Here is a 23,886-nt window from a genome sequence, read left to right as displayed (position 1 = left end):
ATTTAACTTGGAGAGTCCAGCTCCGGAGTCTGAACCACGGTCCTGTGCTGCTCTCTAGGGCTCTCAGACCCCCAGGCGGTACAGACATATATGAAGCTCAGGTCTCACCCAGTACCTCCTCCCTTACCTGTCAGCCAGCAACACGGTACGTGTCCCAGAGTATAAGGCTTGAGGTTATTTACCGGATTTGCTTCATCCAAGAGATATTTCTTTTCTTTTTTTTTTTTTTTTCTTAGTTTTTATTGAAGTATAGTTGATTTACAATGTTGTGTTAGTTTCTGGTATACAGCAAAGTGATTCAGTTATACATATATATTCTCTTTTTCATACTCCTTTCTATTATGGTTTATTACAGGACATTGAATATAGTTCCTTGTGGTATACAGTAGGAACTTGTTTATCTACTTTATATATAGTATCAATAGTTTGTATCTGCTAATCCTAAACTCCTAATTTATCCCTCCCCCACCCCCTTTCCCCTTTGGTAACCATAAGTTTGTTTTCTATATCATGAGTCTGTTTCCGTTTTGTCAATAAGTTCATTTGTATCATATTTTAGATTCCACATATAAGTGATATCATATGGTATTTGTCTTTCTCTCCCAAGAGACATTTCTGATGAGAGGAAAGGGGTCCTCTAAAATGTGCCATTAGCAGCAATGTTCTTACAAAGGACAAAAAAAGATGTTAAATCTTTTCAATGTTTTGCTGAGTTTATTTAATAAAGCAATATCAAGTCACAAACAAGGTTAATAGCGATGATCTCCACCAGCAAAACTGATCTGTCAAAACTAATGTTTATTCAAAATAAAGAAAAGTATTATTCCATTAGAATTTTGCTTATACAGGTCTCCAAGAGTTTTCCAAACATTTTCCAAGTCTTAAAAAAAAATCAAAGCTGTATTTCTCAAACTCTCATCTCTTGTATCCTTTATTTGAAGAAAAAAAAAAAAGAATGTATTTTCATTTCCTTCTGATTGTTGACACACAACTGAACAACCAGGAGAGCACATTCAAAGTCTCATCTTTCAGTTTCAAGTCTCATCCTTCTATATATAGTTGTATTACTAAAAGGGGGTATATATGAATGCCACACATGTATACACCCATAAATGAATAAACACATACATATCAGTCCCATTTTGTCTATTAGAGACACACATAAATAGACATGGTTAGACACTATCTAGCATAGAGACCCCACAAAAATGTAGCAAAGTCCATGAGCATCATACTGACATAATTAATATATTTATACTGGTCTCACACAGCCTAACTAGAGGTCTACAAGCCTAGAGAAACATACCCTAATATAGAGCCTAACACCTTATGCTGGACGTGGAAGCTCCCAGTTAAGTATTTGTTGCTTGGATGACAGAACAGGAATTTCTTAACTCTCCAGGCACAGCAAAAAGCTCTGCAGAAGCTGGTCTCTGGCTGTCTCTCCAACCTCTTCTCCTACCAACTCAGTCTCCCGCATTCCACTCCTGCCACACTTCATCTGCTGCTCCCGAAAGAAACCAAGCATGTTCTCACCTCAGGGCCTTTTGCACTTGCTTTTCTTTACCCTGGGATTCTCCTCCCCACCTATGGACATGAGTCACCCTCTTTTTTTTTTTTTTTATTTTCACATCTTTACCAGAGTATAATTGCTTTACAATGTTGTGTTAGTTTCTGCTGTACAACAAAGTGAATCAACCATATGTATACACGTATCCCCATATCCCCTCCCTCTTGAGCTTCCCTCCCTCCCTCCCTACCCCACCCCTCTAGGTCATCACAAAGCACCAAGCTGATTGCCCTGCGTGATGCAGCAGCTTCCCACTAGCTCTCTATTTTACATTTGGTAGTGTATATATGTCCATGCTACTCTCTCACTATGTCCTAGCCTCCCCTAGCCCCCCGTGCCCTCAAGTCCGTTCTCTACGTCTGCGTTTTTATTCCTGCCCTGCCACTAGGTTCATCAGTACCACTTTTTAAAATTCCATATATATGCATTAGCGTACGGTATTTGTTTTTCTCTTTCTGACTTACTTCACTCTGTATGACAGACTCTGGGTCCATCCACCTCACTACAGATAACTCAATTTCGTTCCTTTTTATGGCTGAGTAATATTCCATTGTATATATGTGTCACATCTTCTTTATCCATTCATCTGTTGATGGACCTTTAGGTTGCTTCCATGTCCTGGCTGTTGTAAATAGTGCTGCAATGAACATTGGGGTACATGTCTCTTTTTGAATTATGGTTTTCTCAGGATATATGCCCAGTAGTGGGATTGCTGGTTCAAATGGTAGTTCTATGTTTAGTTTTTCAAGGAACCTCCATAGTGTTCTCCATAGTGGCTGTATCAATTTACACTCCCACCAATAGTGCAGGAGGGTTTCCTTTTCTCCACACCCTCTCTGGCATTTATTGTTTCTAGATTTTTTGATAATGATCATTTAGATTTTTTGAGACATCATCCTGACCGGTGTCTCACTTCATTCAATCCACGGTCAATGACATCTCCTCACTCCATCCAGCCCACCTCACTATCCTCCATCCTACACACCCACCCTGCTCTAGTGGTCTTAAATACTTATCACCATTTCACCTTATGTATTTGTTTATTGTCTATGGCAGTTTCACCCCATCAGAAAGTAAAATCAACGATGGTAGAGTCCACCTGTTTTTATTCTCTCCTATATCTCCAGTGACTAAAGACTGCCTGACAATAAGTACTTGGTGAATGTTGACTGAAAAAGCAGTAACTACTGAGCCAGACATTTCACTTCTAAAACACACTATATTCACAAGTAAGACATGTGGGTCTGAGAAGAGAAGCAGCATAGAACCTTTTTCTTTAAGGCCAAACAGAAAGAAATACAATTCAGGACCAAAATAAAGAATGAAAAGAAAAAAATAATTTCCTGCCTCTGCTACCCTCACGTACTGCTTCTGCTAAGGCCAACAGTAGGAAGGAATATTTCTACTCCACTTTTTTCTGGTACTGAAACACTATTTAGACTTTTTAAAGAGACACATAATAATCAGCACCAGAGCAGCAACCTTTCTGACAATTAATAAACATCTACATAGGACCTTAAGAAATATTTATTTTCTATTTAAAAAAAGAACAAACTTTTAAAATTGACAACAATCAAATGTGATATGTCTCCAGAAATGATACAAATATCAGGTATACAGCACCACATAAAGGCATTTTTTGCTGAAAATGTTTAATCTGAATCTAATCAAGCATCTGTAACTAACTTCCAGTTTACTAGGAGCACAGGAGATGGAGGAGCAAGTTAAAAGAAAGCACTCAGACAAATGCAGAATGTGGCACAACCCACGAGAAATGGCCAATCTCTACTGCAAAAAATAAATATCAAGAAAAAAAAAAGATTAGGAGAAAGTGACATAACAACTCAACGTTGGTTTCTTTAAAAAATTTATCAAAGAAAATTTGGTGACAATTGGGAAATTTTTATTATGGACTGAGTAGGTAGAAGGTGGTACTTGTTCACTTTCCTAAGTGTGATACTGGTATTGTGCTTACATAGAAGAATGTCCTTATAACCTGAAGTATTTAGGGCTGACACTTCAAGTGGTTCATCATACACACACATACACACTCACACACACACACACAGCAAATGTGGCAAAATGTTAATCATTATTCAAAAGCTACATTGTGGGTATACAGATGTTTGTTACATTGTTCTTTCAATTTTACTGTACATTTGAAAACTTAGGGACATTCCTGGTGGCACAGTGGTTAAGGATCGCCTGACAGTGCAGGGGACACGGGTTCAAGCCCTGGTCCGGGAAGATCCCACATGCCGCGGAGCAACTAAGCCCGTGCACAACTACTGAGCCTGCACTCTAGAGCCCGTGAGCCACAACTACTGAGCCCACATGCTGCAACCGCTACAGCCCCCGCACCTAGAGCCCGTGCTCCGCAACAAGAGAAGCCACCACAATGAGAAGCCCGCGCACCACAACTAAGAGTAGCCCCCGCTCGCCACAACTAGAGAAAGCCCGTGTGGAGCAACGAGGACCCAATGCAGCCAAAAATAAATAAATAAATAGATGTCCCTTAAAAAAAAAAATTAAGCATATGATGACTTCATGGAAGTGCACAACACAGCCAAAAATAAATAAATAAAAAATAAATGTATTAAAAAAAAGAAAACTTAGATAACAAAAAATCTTTCTCTTAAGTCAATGCAGAGCAAAAAACAAACAACAGAAAACAAAAACCAGAGAATATTCTAGACCATAAGATACCAAAGAGATAACCTAACGGAATGAGTGAACCTTGATTGAATCCTGGGTCCAAAATAACCACTCTAAATAAGGTACTTTGAGAATGTGAGAGATTTAAAAATGGATTGTGTATTAGGTATTAGGGGACTATTAATATTCTTAGGTGTGATAACAGTATTGTGGTGATTTAGGAGATCATTATTCTTAGGAGGTGTATGCCTAAGCAATTAGGGGTAAAGAGTCACAGTGCCTACAACTTACTTTGAAATGGCTTAGAAAAAAAAACAAGAGAGCAAGAGAAACAAACAGTAAAGCAAATATGATAAAATGTGAACCACTGAATCTACCCAGTGAGTTTATAGGTGCTACTTGTTCAATTCTTTCACTTTTTAATGTAAGTTTGACATTTTTCATAATAAAAAAGTTTAAAAAATGGATCCAAAATATTTTTTGAAGATATAAAACTCATGGCTATTATCACTATCCTTTAAAAAAGGAATATGTCTTAGAGTAGCAGCAACAGTATCCTCCAACCTCCTCATCAATGTAGTACCAAACAATATACCTACTTAAGTAAGAATTAAGGCGTTGAAGGCAAGTTCCAAAAAATTCATCCCTTTGAGGTGGATCATAGTTCAGGGCGCTGAACGGAAGAATAATAGCAAGGATTGCAAAAGGATGAATCTGTAAAAATAGAACAAAAAAGTTATTGCTTCAACTTCAGCAAAACAAAACAAAATTTAGCCTAATTATTATCTTAAGCAGAAGTCTTTATTTAACATGCCTATAGTTAAATGAACGTGCCCACAGTTAAATGACACATGTATCATTCTGTTTATTAAGATTTCTACCTTGTTATAATTTATTTAATTCCACCACTAATTTCTAGTAACTCTAAATATTAATGCAGAAAAAATAAATCAGATAAGCTACAGATTGATTTTGTTCGGTGTAAAATCCTGTTCCAGAATTCCTTAGTCATTAAAATGACGAGAAAATAGTGTCACTAATTTCCATGATACCAGCACATTTTATAGACTCATAATATAATGTAATTAAGGAAGTTTCTTAGTTTATAATAATAATCATAATTCATTTTTCTTTCTTTCTTTTTCTTTTTTATTCATTCATCCAATACTTAATAACTGGCAGGCACTACAGACTTTTATTTTCACTTATTAGAAATAATGTCTTCTAAGTAAAAGCCATATCCTGATCTATATAATAGATTTTGTAAGTGATTGTCTTCTCACATAATCCAAAAAGCAGCATTTTACAAGTTCCAGAAATAAATGTGTAAGACACACTGACAATTCAAGAATATTGAAGTCAGTGGAGATCTTATAATTTTCTCAGTTTTCACACTTACCTCACTCTTTTGAATAGTTTTTAAATAGTAAAAGTAACTATCACAGGATTATAGAAAACAAGAAAAAGAAAACAAAAATCATTCATCTTCTTTATCTTATACAACTATTATTATTTTAAGAATTTCCTTCTAGGCAATGAATTTTGACTGCTGATCTTAACAATATTTGTAATAAACCAAAAGATGACAGCTGATCTCCCCAAATCTGCACTGCTGGAGGAAGGGGTCTTAAGGGGAGGAACAGCAAACTGCTGAACCAGAAACTAGAACTTAATTTTTTTTTTTGGCCACGCCCCGCGGCTTATGGGATCTTAGTTCCCTGACCAGGGATTGAACCCAGACCCTCAGCAGTGAAAGTGCAGAGTCCTAACCACTGGACCACCAGGTAATTCCCACTAGAGCTTAATTTTTAAACTTCAAATTCCAATCAAGTTCTCAAAGTACTTATGATAAACATTTATGCTTCTAGAAGTTGACAACTATATAAAACTAATGTGTAACAAACATTTCAATTTCACCTTTTCAATCTGCTGAAGGACCACTGAGGCTATCCTATCAAGTAGCGAAGTACTGAGGTAGTTAGTTCTAGAAATAAAAGATGCAATCCCTGCAACATTTATGTAATTAATTTCATCCATCAAACGCTGTAAGGTAACAACAGTTTCTTCAAGAAGTGAATCAGCAAACCAGTCTCCTTTTAAAGATTTAACTTCTTCCCATAACAGATTCAAACTGCTGCATTTTTGTAGTCTCTGACGACCGTAGTGATCTAATTTTTGAAGTAGTTTCAACTGTTTCCCAGGAATATTATTCCGATACACGTGATCATACTGAATACATCTTAAAACAGATGTGGCAAAACTATTCAGGTCATTTAGGTCACACTGTGGTAAAACTGCTTCAATTTGAGATATCCTCGCTTCGTCTAAGTGAGGAGAAGGAAGCATCGAAAGAGCACAAATCAGGAGGGAAATCTCACTAGGTATGACACTGACTTTCAAATAACTATAAAGAAAGAGGGAAAAATGAAAAGAACAAAATTAATACATCAGCAAAAAAACCGATACACATATAAGTATTAAAATATGAATATATAATTATTATTACAATTAATAGGTGTGATAGGCTTAAAATATAAGTTAATTTAAGAAGGGTTGGATAAATTCAAAGATGACAGCTTCTTAAAGGATTACTAAGGAAAGCCTTAAGATGTTCTAAAGCACAGCCCCAGTTTTTTATGCAAAAATAAAACCACAGTCCCTGACAAACAAAACGTCAGTGTCAGAACAATGTCTGCAGTGCTGCAGTTGGAGATGGAACTTGGACTGAATTTCTGATGTGACCTGTCAGGAGCTGGTATGACCTAGAACAGGCAAAGAGTGACCACTCAGTAATAGTGATTCCCTTCTTTCTTCTGCTACATAAGAAGCCCAACTTTAAAAAAACAAAAACAGGATAACAGCGCATACAATTGACCCCATTCTCTACTCCTCCTTTCCCAAATCCCTCTGGTAAAAGCCCTACCACCAGGACAGCAGTTGTTAAAATACAAATTAAAAACTGGGAGTTTTTAAAGAATCTTTAGGGTTAGAAGTGTTGGAAGAGATAATCAAATATAAATTAAAACAAAACTGAGTTACTTTTAAAAATATTAAGTTAGCATATTAAAATAATGATAATGTTCAATGCTAGCAGGGGTGCATTGATACAGGCTTTCTCATTCACTAACAGTAAACTTAAAAAGTTGGTGCAAACTTTCTGGAAAGTAATTTAGTAGTATAGCTTGAGCACTTTAAAAGTAATTATATCATTTGACATGATCAATCTCTGTCTAGTAAACTAGCCTAAGAAAATAATCTAAAATGCAGGCAAAGATTTATGTTAGGTTATTCATCATATTTTTTATGTGGCTAAAATTTGAAAACAGTCTACATACCCAATGATGGGGAATAGTTAAGAGAATTATGGTACAATCATATGATGGGTAATATCCAATCACTAAAAACATTTACACATAGTTTTAAATGATGTAGGAAAATGCTGTTAAGGTTAAGTGCGGGGGTTGGAGAAGGAAGAATACAAAGCTGCACGTTCATGACTCTCAACTATGGAAAAAGAAAGCATATAGATATAGATACAGATATAAAATGTAAGTATATACCACGAGGAAATAAACCAAACTGTTGACCGTAGATGAAAGGGCTTACAAATGATTTTTATTTTCTTCTTTATACTTTTTTCTGTTTTCAAAATGATTTTTTTTTCACATCAAATGGGTCACATGTTGACATCATAACAGGTTTGAGGGAGGCACATCTCACGCAACAGTGTGAACGCCCAATCATCATGCTTATGAAGTACAAAAGGATCTCAAAATGATTTTCATATAATATTTGGCCCATTGCCTGACACAAAGTAGGTACTCAATAAGTACTAAATGACTATTTTATTCTTATAACCACAAAAAATTAATATACTATTTTATATAAAGAAAAGAAAGTCCCCAAGAGCTACATCTGTTTGCAGAATTGACCCAAGGGATAGGAACTCTGAGTATTTGCCAATCTTGTGATACTTGTCTGAAAATAAACCCCCAACAGACACAAACTTGCCAACCTCCATTGATGTTTTTCCTTATGGTGGTTCCTCAAATTCCAAAACTTACATATGCAATTGTGTTTATAATACTACCACAAATCCACCAGCAGGGCTAAAATTAGAAAATAAAAAAATACCAAGTGTTGGTGAGGATATGGAGTAACAGGAATGCTCACATTTTGCCAGTGGTAGTATAAACTGGCACAGCCACTTTAGAAAACTATTTAGAGTTCCCTGGTGGACTAGTGGTTAGGATTCCGGGCTTTCACTACCGTGGCCCAGGTTCAACCCCTAGTCGGAGAACTGTTAAAAAAAGAAAAGAAAAAAAATAGAAAACTGTTTAGCAGGATCTACTGAAGATGAACATATGTATAACCTACAAACCAACAATCATACTCCTTGGTAAATATCCACAGAAATGCACACATATGTTCACTAAGAGATACATGTGAGGATACGTATCATAACAAGAATATTTATAATAGCCAAAAAGTGGGAAATAAATATCTGTCAACATTAGAACAGACTAAAAAAAAAATTGTTACATTCTTACTAGAGTATACAGCAAAAACATGGGTAAACCTCATAAATCCGCCTGCCAATGCAGGGGACACGGGTTCAATCCCTGGTCCAGGAAGATCCCACATGCCACGGAGCAACTAAGCCGACGCGCCACAACTACTGAGCCTGCGCTCTAGAACCCGTGAGCCACAACTACTGAGCTTGCATGCCACAACTACTGAAGCCCGCGCACTTAGAGCCTGTGCTCTGCAACAAAAGAAGCCACGGCAATGAGAAGCCCCCACTCACTGCAACTAGAGAAAGCCCGCGCGCATCAGTGAAGTTCCAACGCAGTCAAAACTAAATAAATAAATAAATAATAATATTTTTTTTAAAAAACTTCTGCTTTAAAAAAAAAAAGAATTACTAAACTTCAACACTGTCATATTTGCTTCAAGTTTTTTAATAAATAAAAACATTACAGGTAAAGTGAAATCACCTGTGATGCTCCCACTCCTATGTTATTTTTCTGTTAGCATACCTGTAGGCAAACAGTATTGTGTAATTTAATCTTTTAAAAAAGATCCTGCTGACCAAATAAATAATGTTGCTGGGCCAGTTTATGATATCTAATTTAGAACATAAAATTCTTAATAGAGGCTTTGTGAAAGTTGATGTTAAATATGGAAAGGGTGAAGACACAATAATCCTGTATTTAATCACCTTGATAAGAAGAAAGTTATTTAAGAAAACAGTGAATCTTCTTATAACATATCTAACATGCAAAATTATCATCTGATAAAGTGCTACCTCTTATTCTTCAGTTCAAATCTTAACCATAATGGATATCACCTTATTATAGTAAAAATCATTTTCAATTATATGCCACTCTTTTGATTACAGCATACAGTCCCATGCCTGGTCTTTCAAAAATCACAGTAAGAAATCAAACTAGTATGGAAAAATGGACGGGAAAAAGGTTAATCTGCTTTTAATTTCATTCATTATTCTGATCCTTAAAATAAAAATTTTTAATGGAAAACTCCATTTTAGCATAATGCAAAGTCAATGGAAAACTGAATAACTTCTTAGTTGAAATATGAATGCTATATCCATAGAAATGCAGAAATTTTTAAATTATAAAGGGAAAATCTGTATGAAAACAGTTTTTCACTAACATTACCCCCACATATTTTATTTTTAAAGTTTCAAATTTAAAATTTTAATATGCTTTAAAACAGGCAACTAAGCAGACTAAAGGCCCCCAAATGTGAGCACTCCCAAATGGAGTTTTGCCTTCTTCAGCAGCTCCAATCTTTTCATCGTTATTCCATTCCAGCAGGAAAGGAGAATGGCTTGGCTTTGTGTATTCACGTCCTAGGGAACTCATCACCCTACTGACCTTATTTCCATTTCAAAATATATCAAGCACAAGCACTGGCAAAATGGGCATGGCGGGGAGATGAGTGTCTTTAACATTTTTAATAACCTACCCATTTCTGCTTTCAAAACTTCCAACAACTCTATACATCATTAAAGAAAACAAACAGTGAAATAAAGAAATAAAAAAAAAAACAGTGAAAGACTTAAACACATCTATTTTAATCTTACCTAAGCAGCAATTTTGTGAGTTTCACAAAAAGCTCTTTACTTTGAAAATGTAGAAAAATCGATGCTTGAGTTATCCTCAATAACTCTACTGGTTTATAGTTATCCAAATGTTTATGCAGAATTGAAGCAATTCTAAAAAGAATGATAAAACATGTATTATAAGCAGTTCATTCATGTACTTTTATTAAACTTTTACTGAGGAGCTGTCTCATGCCAGACATGCTCTGTGCTGGAGAAACAGCAATGAATGACACAAGGTTTTCTGTTCTTGAAGAACTGCCTCAGGATGATGACAGAAATGTAAAACTGATTTAATTTTCTTCCTTAAATCCACTGGTCCTCTAATGGAGATGCTTAAAAGCAATGGGAAATGCAAAGAGACAATAAGTTGGAAGAATTAGGGCAGAAGGAATATCTTCTAAAGGAATATATAATATTATGATAATGAAAAGATAAGTATACACAATCTGAACCACGTATTTTTGTTTCTTCTTAAATCTCAAGTTAACAAAAAAGGCAATATATGGCAGTATGATTTCAAGGTAACAACTGTAGTGTGAAACAATTCAAGTTCATATAGATGTTAACTGTTCTGCAAAAACTGTCCTTTTAAAAAGTCAGTTCTGCTCTATGCTCTCCACTTTCCTAGATTATATCCTCTGCTTGAGAATGACAACAGCAGCAAATGAAATGAAATATGCTGTAAACTATTTAAAAATCTCTATTTTGAAAAATAAATTATTTAGAAAATAAACAATGACTTAAATGTTAATTCCTTATTTCTTCAAAACCAAGATTATAGGAAAAAAACATAAGTTTTTTTCTCAAAAAAAAAAAATAGCAACTTATGAATGTCAACTAAACTTAACACCATGAATTTCAGAAAAGATTACTTTTTAATCAGACGTGAATTTCTGCTTTCCATCTCTTCCATTGCTCCCATCACTGCCAGGGCTTGCTGGCTAGTCAACTCCTCTGACATCAATAATATAGTTGATTTAAGTCTAGAAGCAAAGAAAAATATTTTTATGTTGAAAAACTGATGATTAGCTTATAAAATTTTTTTAAAAATAAGTTCTTAGAACTTAAGAAATAGAAAAGAAATAATAGAAACAAAAACTGAATTCAATATATAATTCTAATTTTTCTCCCCACATAACTGGGGATAATACAAAACACTATTAAATAAAGAAAATTACATTGCTTTCTTCAAAGTAATTAAGGCCTCAGTATAATCCTAAACTATCTCTTAAAAAATATAAAATGTTTTTAAATTAATTGGTTAATTAATAATTCTAACATTGTAAACCTTATAACCCTTAGCTAGAGAGCTAAGGAACTAACTAACAATTGATATTCCAACTCTACCCCAATTTTTTAAAACTGAATAAGATCTGACCAGGAAGTCAATATACCTACATATTAACAGAAATCTTATATACTAACTACTTACTGTAACATTGTAAACTGAAAATTTACAAAGATGGTCCATTTTGAAACCATCCAAAGTAATCCAGTAATAAAAGTATATAAGTGTGCCTTTTAGAATAATTTAGAAGGCAAGCCTAAAACTGAAATCTAAAGAAAGCAAGATAAACTAATTTTCTATTCATCCTACATAGTTCCACACCATCCTTTTCACCAACTTTATCAAACATTTCAAACCCAGCTTCTCCCCATAGCTTTTCCCAACCATTTTAGTCCACATTTTTCTCTCACTTTTCTGTCCACAGCAGTTACTATCTATATCACTAATTTCAGTAGTTACTCATAAACTATGTTGAAGTGTCATGCTATTTACATATTTCAATTATGTATTTCTGTCCTCTCAAGTGGAATAAAAACTCCCTGAAGGCAGGGACTCAATTAAATTCAACTTTTGTACTGCCTTGGCATAAAAGATTTTAACAGTACATGGTGACAAAAAAAGAGAAAGATTCCAATAAAAGTTTTTTAATAATCATCTTGTTTCCATGTTGATACAGTCTCTTAAAATGTACCCTTAAATTTCTTCAAATAATTCAAAGGACTCTTAAAAATAAAACTCTCCATGAAGTCTTTGCTAACAGAAATGAGGCAGATACCTCTATTATGTAACTCCTGGAACCCCTGCTTAACTGAATCTACTAATCACACTTATTTGTTTGCTCATATCTAGTAATCATGTATTAATTTAATATTTGCTCATCTTTATAGCCCAAATATTTCTATCTACATCAAATCTGGCAAAACAGACATAGAGAATGGACTTGAGGGCATGGGGAGGGGGAAGGGTACGCTGGGACGAAGTGAAAGAGCGGCATGGACATATATACACTACCAAATGTAAAATAGATAGCTAGTGGGAAGCAGCCGCATAGCACAGGGAGATCAGCTCGGTGCTTTGTGTCCACCTAGAGGGGTGCTGTAGGGAGGGTGGGAAGGAGATGCAAGAGGGAGGAGATACAGGGATATATGTATATGCATAGCTGATTCACTTTGTTATAAAGCAGAAACTAACACACCATTGTAAAGCAATTATACTCCAATAAAGATGTTAAAAAAAAAAAATCTGGCAAAACTGTAAATTCTTAAAAGATAGGAATCAGACCAAAATCACTCAAACCTGACACTGGGAACATATACCAATGTGCATAATAAATGCTTTTGATGATGAATGTGAAGACACCAAAGCATAAAATGGTCCATCGTTAGGACTACTATAATTCCGAATATTCCACACTCTGTACTGGGGGTGGGGGAGTCTTATCTCTCTGTGTGAAGCCAGTCACCTGGCCTAAGAAGGGAGAATAATAGCACTTAAATGATGTTCTCCCACATCCATTGCTGTGTTGGCCACCACAGGATTATTGGCCCCTATACAAAGCAGTAGGAGACTAAGAGTTTGAGATGTAAATTAGAATAATCAGAGAAACAATCAAGGAGCAGAGCACAAGAGATAATTCTCCCTTCTACAGTTGAGTGGAGTGACTTTTCTGACTTCCAGAACTGCAAGATCTAAGCTTGAAGGCTCTATATATTCTCAACAAGAAAAGTAAAGTATTTTTAGCTGAACTTACTGTTTCTCTTCTTCAGGTCCTGCCACAGGTCCCAATGTTACAAACAATTTTACAAAGCTAGCAGGGTAGTCAAACAGAGGAATCATTTCTGTTAGCCTCTTCTTGGTCATTAAAATAAATTCAAAACTATGAAACTGTAGAGAGTGGTATAGACTAAGTATTTTACTGATGGAGTCCAAATCAAGGTGGTTCACATTGCTCAAAAACACCTTATTGCACCTTTCCAATAGTGGGTAATAACTATATTTAATATTTCGAAGAAACTGTACTATTCTTCTTGCAATGTTGACCTGGGAAGAATCTATGGTGTCAAAAAGTTGCTCTGTTTTGTTCACTAATTGCTCTTGAAAACGCTGTGATATTAAAGAAGATATGCTGACCATTAAAACAGACAAGCACCTGAAAAAGGAAGAAGATGCAAAGATTTTTACATTATCCAAGAAAAATGAGCAATTCTAAGACTAAATGCTTAAAAACGGAAAGGAACTGATAAAAATATTATAGGTTTTATACAACAAAATTTTTCTTTTAAATACTAATGGGACTTGAACTCTGATCTCCCAGTAATCAAACCCCTTTAGACAAAAAAGAATTGAAATAATATTTTTTTAGTGTGTATAATATCTCATTCTATAGATAAATGCTTTGAAGGAAAATATTTTAGTGAAATTTACTCAGAAATCACTCTGGGCCAACAGCCCATTGAATGCAACATGGAAAGTCTCATCCTATATTTTTCGAAGTAGACTTTGCTTTGTTACTCCTTTCTCTGTGTATCTGTAATTTACCAGTAAAAATCTTGGCTAAATATTTCTTCCTAATGAATGATTTCATATTTTTTAATGTTTCAGGCTACATTAATATTAATATATAACAGTAGGACAACATTGAACGTGAATATTTCTTCACTCAATAAACACTCTTAAGAAACATAAATCAATCTTCTAGGCACTGTGGAAGACACCAAAATTACAAAGGTGAGGTCTCTGCTTTCAAAAGACAGTTCTTACATGATACAAAAATCAAAAAACTCTAAATATAAGAATATACCTAATAATGAATAAAGAATGCAAAATGTAAGATATATAATAAACACGTGGGGATACTAATTATAAAACAATCTACAAAAAAGACATGAAAATATAAATCTAAAACTATCTCAACCATTAGGATAGGGGTACTGTTTGCATTCTTTTGTAATTCAAAATTTCTTCAATCTTTTCAATTAAACAAATTATTTTTTAAAAACTCAGTTGTACAATACTTTGGCTTCTCTAATCAAAATGTTTAATGTTAGTACCAATTAACATTAATTAGTAAACTAGCATTGCTATTTAGTTTAATCATGAACCCTTTGGATACGATTTTTTTTAATTGTATATATATTTGTAATTGCAGTTTGGAGTGGGGAAATGTCCAAAGATTTCATTAGATTCTCAAATGGGTCAATAATAATTTTTTAAAGTTAAAAAAATTTACTTTACAGTGATTTTTATTGTCTCTGCTTTTATAAGCTACTTTCATGTATGTGTGAAAATATATATAATGTAAAATTTACCATTTTAAACATTTTTAAGTGTACAGTTCAGTTGTATTAAGTACATTCACACTGATGTACAACAACACCACCATCCGTCTGCAGGACTTTTTCATCTTCTCAAACTAAAACTCCTTACCGATTAAACAGTTAATTCCCCATTCTCCCCTCCCCCAACCCCTGGAAACAACCATTCTACTTTGTTCCTATGAATTTGACTACTCTAGGTACCTCATATAAAGTGAAATCATACAATACTTGTACTTTTGTGTATAGCTTGTTTCACTTAGCATAATGTCTTCAGGGTTCATCCATGTGGTAACATATATCAGAATTTCCTTCCTTTTTAAGGCTGAATGATATTCCATTGTGGGTATATACCAAATTTTGATTGCCCAATCATTTGCTGATGGACATTAAGGTTGTTTCCACCCTTTGGCTATTGTGACTAATGCTGCTATGAACACTGGTGTATGCTATAGACTGAAATATGGTTCCCCCCCCTCCAAATGTATATGTTAAAGCCCTAGCTGGCAATATGACTATATTTAGAGGTAGGGCCTTCCAGGAGGTAATTAAGGTTAAATGAGCTCATAAGGATGGCAGGCAAACATGTTAGCTTGCAAGTAAGGAAAAATCACAAATCTCGACAACATTGTGTTATACTTTTACATATTTCATCTCTAATTCCCACAGCAACATTGCACAGTAGATACTACTATACCTGTTGTATAGATGAGGACAGTGAACTTCCAAGAGATTAAAGTCACATAGTTAGGAACTAGCAAGTCTAAGTGTGTGTGCATTCAAAGCCCAGAATCCTTCCACCATGACACAAAGCCCCTAAATACATTTACCTTAAGTCCTGTATGGTTTCCAAGTTCCTATTTACAATATCAGCTATTTTTCCCATTAATGGACTAAAACATAAATGTTGATCTGCCAGGCAAGAGGAAAATTTTGACAGCACGTTAATATCAAACCTATTAAAGTAAATATACAAAGGGGATCATTATTATTTATTTTCACTTAAAACATAATACACAGTTATAAAATAAAAAGCAATAAAAATACTAATATATTACTACTATAAAATGAATTTTTCTAAAATATTGATTATTATTATAAAAGTAACCCAGGCTAAGAGTTAAAAAGCCAAATTCTACTTGAAGATTTTAAAAAGGGAAAAAAAACACTTGAAATTGTTTGAATCATTTACTTATTAATTTTTTGAGGACAGAACAATTTCAACTCAAGGTTGTATATTAACAAATAAAACAACCTCTACTACAATCATGCTTGAAAAACTTCAGAATTTTTCTATAGGAAAAATGACCCGATTTCTTCAACAAGTAAATGGCAAGACAAGAGCAGGAAGGAGAATTGTTACAGATTTTTAAAGACTTTGAATTCACTAAAAGACAAGCATAAGGAATTGCACAGCAGCATAATATGTAACAGCAAAAAACTAAATGCTAAATAGCAACAATCTCAATGTCCATCAAGAGTACAGTGCATAAATTGCACATATTCCTAGAATACTATACAGCAATAAAAAAAGAACAAATAGTGCAATATCATGGAAGAATCTTTAAAACATATTGAGTGAAATAAACTAGGTTTAAGAGTTCTTACTATATGATTTCTTGCTCTTTTTTTTCTTTTTTTTTTTTTGGCCACGCTGCACGGCTTGTAGGATCTTAGTTCCCCAACCAGGGATTGAACCCAGGCCACGGCAGTTGAGAGTGCCGAGTCCTAACCACTGGACCACCAGGGAATTCCCAGGATTTCATTTTTATAAAAGCAAAACTAATTTATGGTGGTAGAAGCCAAGACAGTGGTCACTCTTGGGGCGGGAAGGTAGGGAGTGATTGGAAGAGAGCATGAAAGAAACTTCTGGGAAACTAGTGATATTCTCTGTCTTGATCTTGGTGCTATTACACAGAAGTATAAGTGTATTTTCAGTATGTGAAAATTCATCAAGATGTATACTTATGATTGGTATAATTTTAAATGATATTCTTTAATAAAATGAGTACTTACCAAAAAAGGCAGAGAAAAACTTGACTAAATGTAATCAGTAAACCTTGTTTGGATACTTATTTAAACAAACTGCCTTATAAAAAGACCTTTATAGAGCAATCAAGGAAATTTGAACTCAGTTATTAGGGAATTTAAAGAATAATTATTCATTTTCGTAGGTATAAAAATGGCATGGTGATTATATATATTTTTTAAAGAGTGCTTTTTGTCTATCAGAAATATATACTAAGGTATTTACTGATGAAATGATACCACAATTTAAACTATACTGAAGGGTAGGGAGGGAACTGGAGGTGATCTAGACAAAACAAGACTGCTATATGTTGGTAATCGTTGACACTGGATGATGCGTACATAGGAGTTCATTATACTAATTTCTCTACTTTCGTAAATGTTTAAAATCTTCCATAATACAGAGGGTTTTTAATTTGAATTTCAAATGTATGCTAATTATTCTTGCTATGATCCACCATATAGTGTTAATTCATAATAATCTATCCTATTTGAATCATTACAAATTATATTTATATAACAAATTCATAGATATTATAGCAAAATCGTTTAAGTTACTGCAGTAACGAAAATTTAACATCATAGGCCACCATGACTATAAAAAAATCAGAAATTAACACTTATTCTATGACTCTACTAGAAATTCTACACATGGAATACAAATTAGGGTTTAAAAAATTTTTATTACTTAGTATTATAGAAAAAATAAAAGTATTGCTACAAATTAAAAAAACACCACATAGAACAAAGTCATTATCACCTGAGCTATTGTGAAATTAAGAAAAATTAAAAAGAAATGTCTGATTCACTGGGAAGTAAAATTGTATATTTGTAATTTAATTGTTTAAGTAGTAGATAGTAAAACCAAAAAGAAAAAAGCACCTATTCTACAAATGATTTGTTCAAGATGCGTAATACACATACCATTTAATGCTGCTTTGAAGAAAAAAGTTTTGAGCTATTACCAACAATGACCAAATTTAACCCCTAAAGACTCTACTGAGTCGGCCCTCCATATCCAAGGGTTCCAAATCCACGGATTCAAGCAACAGCGAATCGAAAATATTCAGTTAAAAAACAAATTCCAGAAAGCTCCAAAGAGCACAACTTGAATGTGCTGCATGCTGAGCAACTATTTACATAGCATTTCCATTGTATTAGGTATTGTAATTAATCAAGACATGATTTAAAGTAGATAGGAGGATGTCTGTAGGTTTTATGCCAATACTACATCATTTTATATAAGGGACTTGAGCATCCATGGATTTTGGTATCTGAGGGGATGATAGAACCAATTGTCCTTGGATACTGCGGGAGGTATACTGCGGGATACCTTGGATAATTGCTCATGACAGGACTAAGATTATTCGTCTGCCCTAGGATTGACTAACACACTTTACACGATCAAAAAGCCCTCGAAGTAAACTGAATTTAAATACATTTTTTTCAATGAAGCTTGATAGTTAGGCAGCAGCTCCCCATTCTTTCCCTATAAGATTTCACTGTGCTAACCCTGAAAAGGATAACCCTGACCTTAGCTGAAACACCCAGAGTACTTGCCTTTCCAGTCTTCTCCATGCTTCTGTAACTAGTGCTTCAACTAGCGGGTCATGGGCCTCAAAACCAAACCTCAATAAAATCAAGAGAAAGTAATTTTCCATACAGAAACATTTTAAAATTATTAAAAACATACATGCAGTAAGGATTATAATGCAAAAGTAAACCTCAAGCTATTATATTCTTACACAATCAGTCCTTATTTCTGGTCTGGTCTCATTTCAGTATTCTGATTTCTTGGTACAATCTAATAAACCCCTATACTTTATCCCATGCCCTTCTCATCCTTTTATAACTCTGCTACTCATAAATACCCACCATCATTAACTTGGAGCATTTCTTCCCAGTTATTTTTCTACATACTTAAAGACATATACATATTTCTTTTACATTTTTATATCCTGCCTTTTTCAGTAAGTTAACATTATATTGTGGACATTTGCCCATATCATTACATATTCTTCAAAACATAATTTTTAGTGGTTGTATACTATTAATTATGTGAATAAATTATCATTTAAACATTCACCAACTTACTAGGATCTTAGTTTTTCAATATTATAAACAATGTTGGGATGAATAACCATGTACAAGAATCTTTTTTTTTAAATTAATTGATTTATTTATTTATTTTTGGCTGCTTTGGGTCTTCATTGCTACACGCAGGCTTTCTCTAGTTGTGGAGAGCGGGGGCTACTCTGCGTTGCGCTGTGCGGGCTTCTCATTGCGGTGGCTTCTCTTGTTGCGGAGCACAGGCTCTAGGCACGTGGGCTTCAGTTGTGGCTCACAGGCTCTAGAGCACAGGATCAGTAGTTGTGGCGCACGGGCTTAGTTGCTCAGAGGCATGTGGGATCTTCCCAGACCAGGGATGGAAACTATGTTCCCTGCATTGGCAGGCAGATTCTTATCCACTGCGCCACTAGGGAAGCCCAAGAATCTTTACATGTATCTCAGATTACTTTCTTAGGATAAATCTTAGAAGCAAAATTATTGGGTCCAAGGACATTTTTATAGTTCTGGATACGTATTATACCACCAGAAGCATACAGCAGTTCCTTCACATTTAACAATGCAAAGCATATACCTTCACTAACAATGGGTATTTTCTACATATAATTAAGCAATATATATTATATGTTGTACATATAAAAATCTCTTTTTAACCGATTTCAACATCTTTATAATGTTAAGGCTAGGTTATTTTGTCTCCTAAAAGTCAAAGACTTTCAGGTTGAGTCATGAAACAAAATCAAACTACATGCTATTTTAAAAACTTGAAAACAAAATTATATTTTACTCTTAAAATCCTTTCCTTACTAAAATATGACTTAGGAGGGATACACAGAAATGCGGTTTGGGGGCAAATCACCATGAAGCAGCATTTCTCCATCTGTGCAGTATTCTTGTGAGGTGTTCAACACAATGTTTTGTGGATAAGTAAGTTTGGAAAATACCCCCGTTGAAAGGTTCACAATATACATTAGCATATGTATGTTGAAGAGTCCTGCAGGCTCTGAAGGCTCTGAAGAGTCCTGCAATAAAGATCTGTTTAATTTTGTCTGATTCAGCACTTTCCAAACTAATATGACCACTGAGAAAACAAAACTGATTATCTTACCCATCCCACCATGTACCTCAGAGAAAAAACTTTGCAAATCTGAGAAAGACCACCAAAAAAGGGATGTCACTCTTTTTCAGTCTAACACCACCCCCCAAAATAAGTAAAGCCTTAAGCCCCTTTCTTTTTTTTTAAGCCCCTTTCTTGTATACGCTGACACCCTAATAAAAACAACTGTATCTCTGCTCTGTACAGTGCTGACATCTATAGCTAAATGGCCCTTGCACCTTGGATAATTTCACCAATGAGACTAATAAACAGATTAATTTTAACTTTTGTGTCCTTTTTTCCTTTATATAGCTGCTGAATTCTTCATTTAGGGCATCCAGCTCTTCTGAAGGCTGGATTCTCTTGTGAATGATGTAAAATTTCTTTTCAAATTTTTTCCCAACCTTATTGACATATGCTTAACAAAAATTGTATATATTTAGGTTGTACAGCATAATGTTTTGATATGTATATACACTGTGAAATGATTACCATAATCAAAGAATATCCTCTACATATCTTTAAAATATTAGATGATCAGGGCAATTCCCTGGTGGCTCAGTGGTTAAGAATCCACCTGCCAATGCAGGGGACACGGGTTCGATCCCTGGTCCGGGAAGATCCCACATGCCGTGGAGCAACTAAACCCGTGTGCCATAACCACTGAGCCCGCCATGCTGCAACTACTGAAGCCTGCTCACCTAGAGCCTATGCTCCGCAGCAAGAGAAGCCACTGCAATGAGAAGCCCGTGCACCGCAATGAAGAATAGCCCCGCTCGTCACAACTAGAGAAAGCTTGCGTGCAGCAACGAAGACCCAATGCAGCCAAAAATAAATAAATAAGATAAAAAAAATTAGCTTATCAGGAAAACTAAAGGGAAAAATCATTTTTTTCTTTTAAAGAGATTTTTAGAAAATTAAATATAAAAATAAACTACAATCATTTCTATAAAATCTAAAAGTACATTACTTACTGTTGTATGATGTACAACACATTCACCAAGGTACTGTCATTCATGAATTCCATTTTAGTTGTAGTTAAATTATGAAGAGTAAGAAATTGGGGATGGTCTCTAATACATTCCACATTTTTTAACAAGCTGCTCTTCTGCTTTTGAAACTGCCAAAGCATACTGAGTGCACATGCCACTTGCTTTTCTGAAAGCATGTCTTTGTTTTTTTCAATAAGATCAAATATTTGCTCTTCATCTGTACACTTATTCATCTGATTAAGTAATGGTTCGAAACTAAAGGGTCGAAACTGAAACACTCTCCAGGAGAATGGACAAATAGCTCTTAGGCGAAGCATATTGTAAACAATCAGTCTAGGAAAAAAAACTATCTTTTCATTTACATCACAAATTTTCTTAGGTAAAGAAAACCATTTGCAACTAGCAGTCAGGTGCAATATGCTGGTATAAAAATAACTGTTTTTCCTTCATGTAGCTTGCTTCCATTATGATGACTCCAAATCCCATTCCAATATGCAATTTCTGTAAAGAAATCAGTTTAACACAGTTATAACTATCAAATTCCAAAATTCTAATTAAAATAACAAGCTTTTCCTCCATTAACTACACACTTTGTTCTTAGCCTGAACCTGAGAGCAGGATTTAACCCAAAACTAAATATCCAGGAAAAGGGGTTTCCTTCCACACTCTATTTTATTTATTTATTTAATTTTATTTTAGTATTTATTTTTGGCTGCATTGGGTCTTCGCTGCTGTGTGCGGGCTTTCTCTGGTTGCGGTGAGCGGGGGTTACTCTTTGTTGCGGTGCACAGGCTTCTCATTGCAGTGGCTTCTCTTGTTGCAGAGCACGGGCTTTAGGCTCGTGGGCTTCAGTAGTTGTGGCACATGGGCTTCAGTAGTTGTGGCTCGCGGGCTCTAGAGCGCAGGCTCAATAGTTGTGGCACACGGGCTTAGTTGCTCCGCAGCATGCGGGATCTTCCTGGACCAGGGCTCGAACCTGTGTCCCCTGCATTGGCAGGTGGATTCTTAACCACTGCACCACCAGGGAAGCCCCCCGCACTCCATTTTAAAAATGTTAAATCTGACACTTAACATGAAGCTTTCAAATTTGACTATAAAAGCAGAAGGGGAAAAAAAAAATCCCAAACCAAAAAGAAGCATCTTTTTAAATAAAAGAACACAACTGAAATAAATAAACATATTGCCTTTATAGTTTCTACGAAGAGTAGCCATTAATTCAGAGCCATAATAAAAAATGTTTTTTTCAGAGGGATAATTTCTGGTATATTTGCTTTCAAGATAATTTCTTGCTCCTTTCTCCTTGTACACTAACAGAACTCAAACAGTTTAATCACTATTGACCTTAAGTAGGTTTTAAGCAATAAATGAGATGATTAATGCCCAATCAGGACATATGAAGAAATCAAGTAACGTAGTTGCGTAGTGATGCAACAGGAGAACCAAACACAATAAAGAAAAAGAATAATTTGTTTTTAAAATATATTAAAAATGTCTATATTTCTAGTTGAGAAACAATAGTTAGAAAAGCTGGGACTAAAATCCTATCATCTAACACTGCTGCAACATTTTACAAAGGACTTTTAAAATATGTTATCCCATTAAATTCTCTCAATTAACCTGCCAGGTAGATGTTATCATTTGCATTTTACAGAGAAAAGCTAGGTTCAAAAAGGTTAAAAAAAACTACTCTAGTACTAATGAAGCTGGGACAACCACCCAGCTCTTTCAACTTGAACATCCTCATTACATCAACAAACCAACACTAAATGTATGCCTCAGAATCCTATGGCTACGCCAAACGGTCTGTACCCAAGAAAAAACGATGACACAATATTGACTACTTTGTGGCAATCTGTACAGCATCCCGACCCAAGCCGACTTGGGTCACACACATACACAAAAAACTCTGCACAAAAAAAAGAGTCTCCTGCCTATTCACATCTGAAAGTGGAAGGAGCTCACTGGTTACAATACCAAGGTGTCAAGTCCCCAGCTAAGTGACCTTGGGGAAGTGACTTAACCAAAGGACGGGCCTTGGGACTATAAATGAGAGATAGGTTACCCGCCGTGAACAGGTATTGTGCAGGATACACAACACCACCCTTTGCAAATGGCAGGCATCCTCCGCGCTTGGCACACAGTGGCGCTGAACGAATGAATTTGGTCTCCCGGTCCTGGCTGGGAGAGGGATCAGCCCTGCCCTAGTCCTCCGCGCTCCGGGAAATCCAATACCCGGAAGAAAGCCTCCGTTTCTCAGCCGAACCCAAGGTCCCCGGCCCGAGAACGTGCTGTGAGCAAAAAGAAAACCTATCGCCGCCACCCGGCCGGGACCTGCGGGCAAGTTTTTCCCCTCAACGCCTGGGAACTTTTCTGAAGGATCGCGGTTAAGCCTGGTTACGAGGGCTCAGAACTCCAGGCTATTCCACGTCTCCCAGCAAGGGACGCAACAGGCTCGGTTGTGTCGCTCACGCCTCCCTCATATCCCAGAGTTTTTAGCCTTTCCTCGAAAGACATCACCTTACCTCTAGCGGTGCCCGTCCCCAAACCATGAAAAAAGGCCGGGCGAACACAGCGTGCACCGCCAAAGGCACGCACTACACGCCCAAGGGCACGTCGCGCCGAGGTCGGCGGAATAGACGTCGCTTACGCATTTGGCGGGAATTCTGGGTATTGTAGTTCCTCATTGAAACACTCGGGCCCCACGTCTTGAAGTTATAGGTCCTTAGGGCACGTGTTTCTCAACTAT

At 35.5% G+C, this 23,886-nt stretch overlaps 1 protein-coding gene and 1 non-coding gene across 6 annotated transcripts in view; both read right to left on the bottom strand.

The window, feature by feature from the left end:
* The window catches only part of FASTKD1 (FAST kinase domains 1), a 30,288-nt gene extending 6,549 nt beyond the window's left edge, over positions 1-23,739 (bottom strand). Inside the window, exons 1-9 of one of the 5 annotated variants that reach the window (XM_068544947.1) lie at positions 23,663-23,739; positions 21,123-21,641; positions 18,546-18,614; positions 15,788-15,913; positions 13,394-13,792; positions 11,228-11,338; positions 10,335-10,466; positions 6,143-6,629; positions 4,825-4,939 (exon numbers count right to left, since the gene is read on the bottom strand). In XM_068544947.1, the coding sequence (XP_068401048.1) occupies positions 4,825-4,939; positions 6,143-6,629; positions 10,335-10,466; positions 11,228-11,338; positions 13,394-13,792; positions 15,788-15,913; positions 18,546-18,614; positions 21,123-21,457 (1,774 nt within the window). In that variant the 5' untranslated portion in view covers positions 21,458-21,641; positions 23,663-23,739. The remainder of the gene's footprint in view (positions 1-4,824; positions 4,940-6,142; positions 6,630-10,334; positions 10,467-11,227; positions 11,339-13,393; positions 13,793-15,787; positions 15,914-18,545; positions 18,615-21,122; positions 21,642-23,662) is intronic. The other 4 variants (XM_068544948.1, XM_068544949.1, XM_068544951.1 and 1 more) reach the window with 4 other exon arrangements.
* Positions 7,891-7,993, bottom strand: LOC137765553 (small nucleolar RNA U13). Its single transcript, XR_011074201.1, has one exon. It is a non-coding gene; the product is annotated as a small nucleolar RNA U13 (small nucleolar RNA).
* Positions 23,740-23,886: the final 147 nt, after the last annotated feature.

This window comes from Eschrichtius robustus, chromosome 5 (genome assembly GCF_028021215.1).
Source record: "Eschrichtius robustus isolate mEscRob2 chromosome 5, mEscRob2.pri, whole genome shotgun sequence".
Classification (NCBI taxonomy): Eukaryota; Metazoa; Chordata; class Mammalia; order Artiodactyla; family Eschrichtiidae; genus Eschrichtius; species Eschrichtius robustus.
The sequence above is the reverse complement of the archived record's forward strand: the minus strand, read 5'-3'. Positions and strand labels throughout refer to the sequence as shown.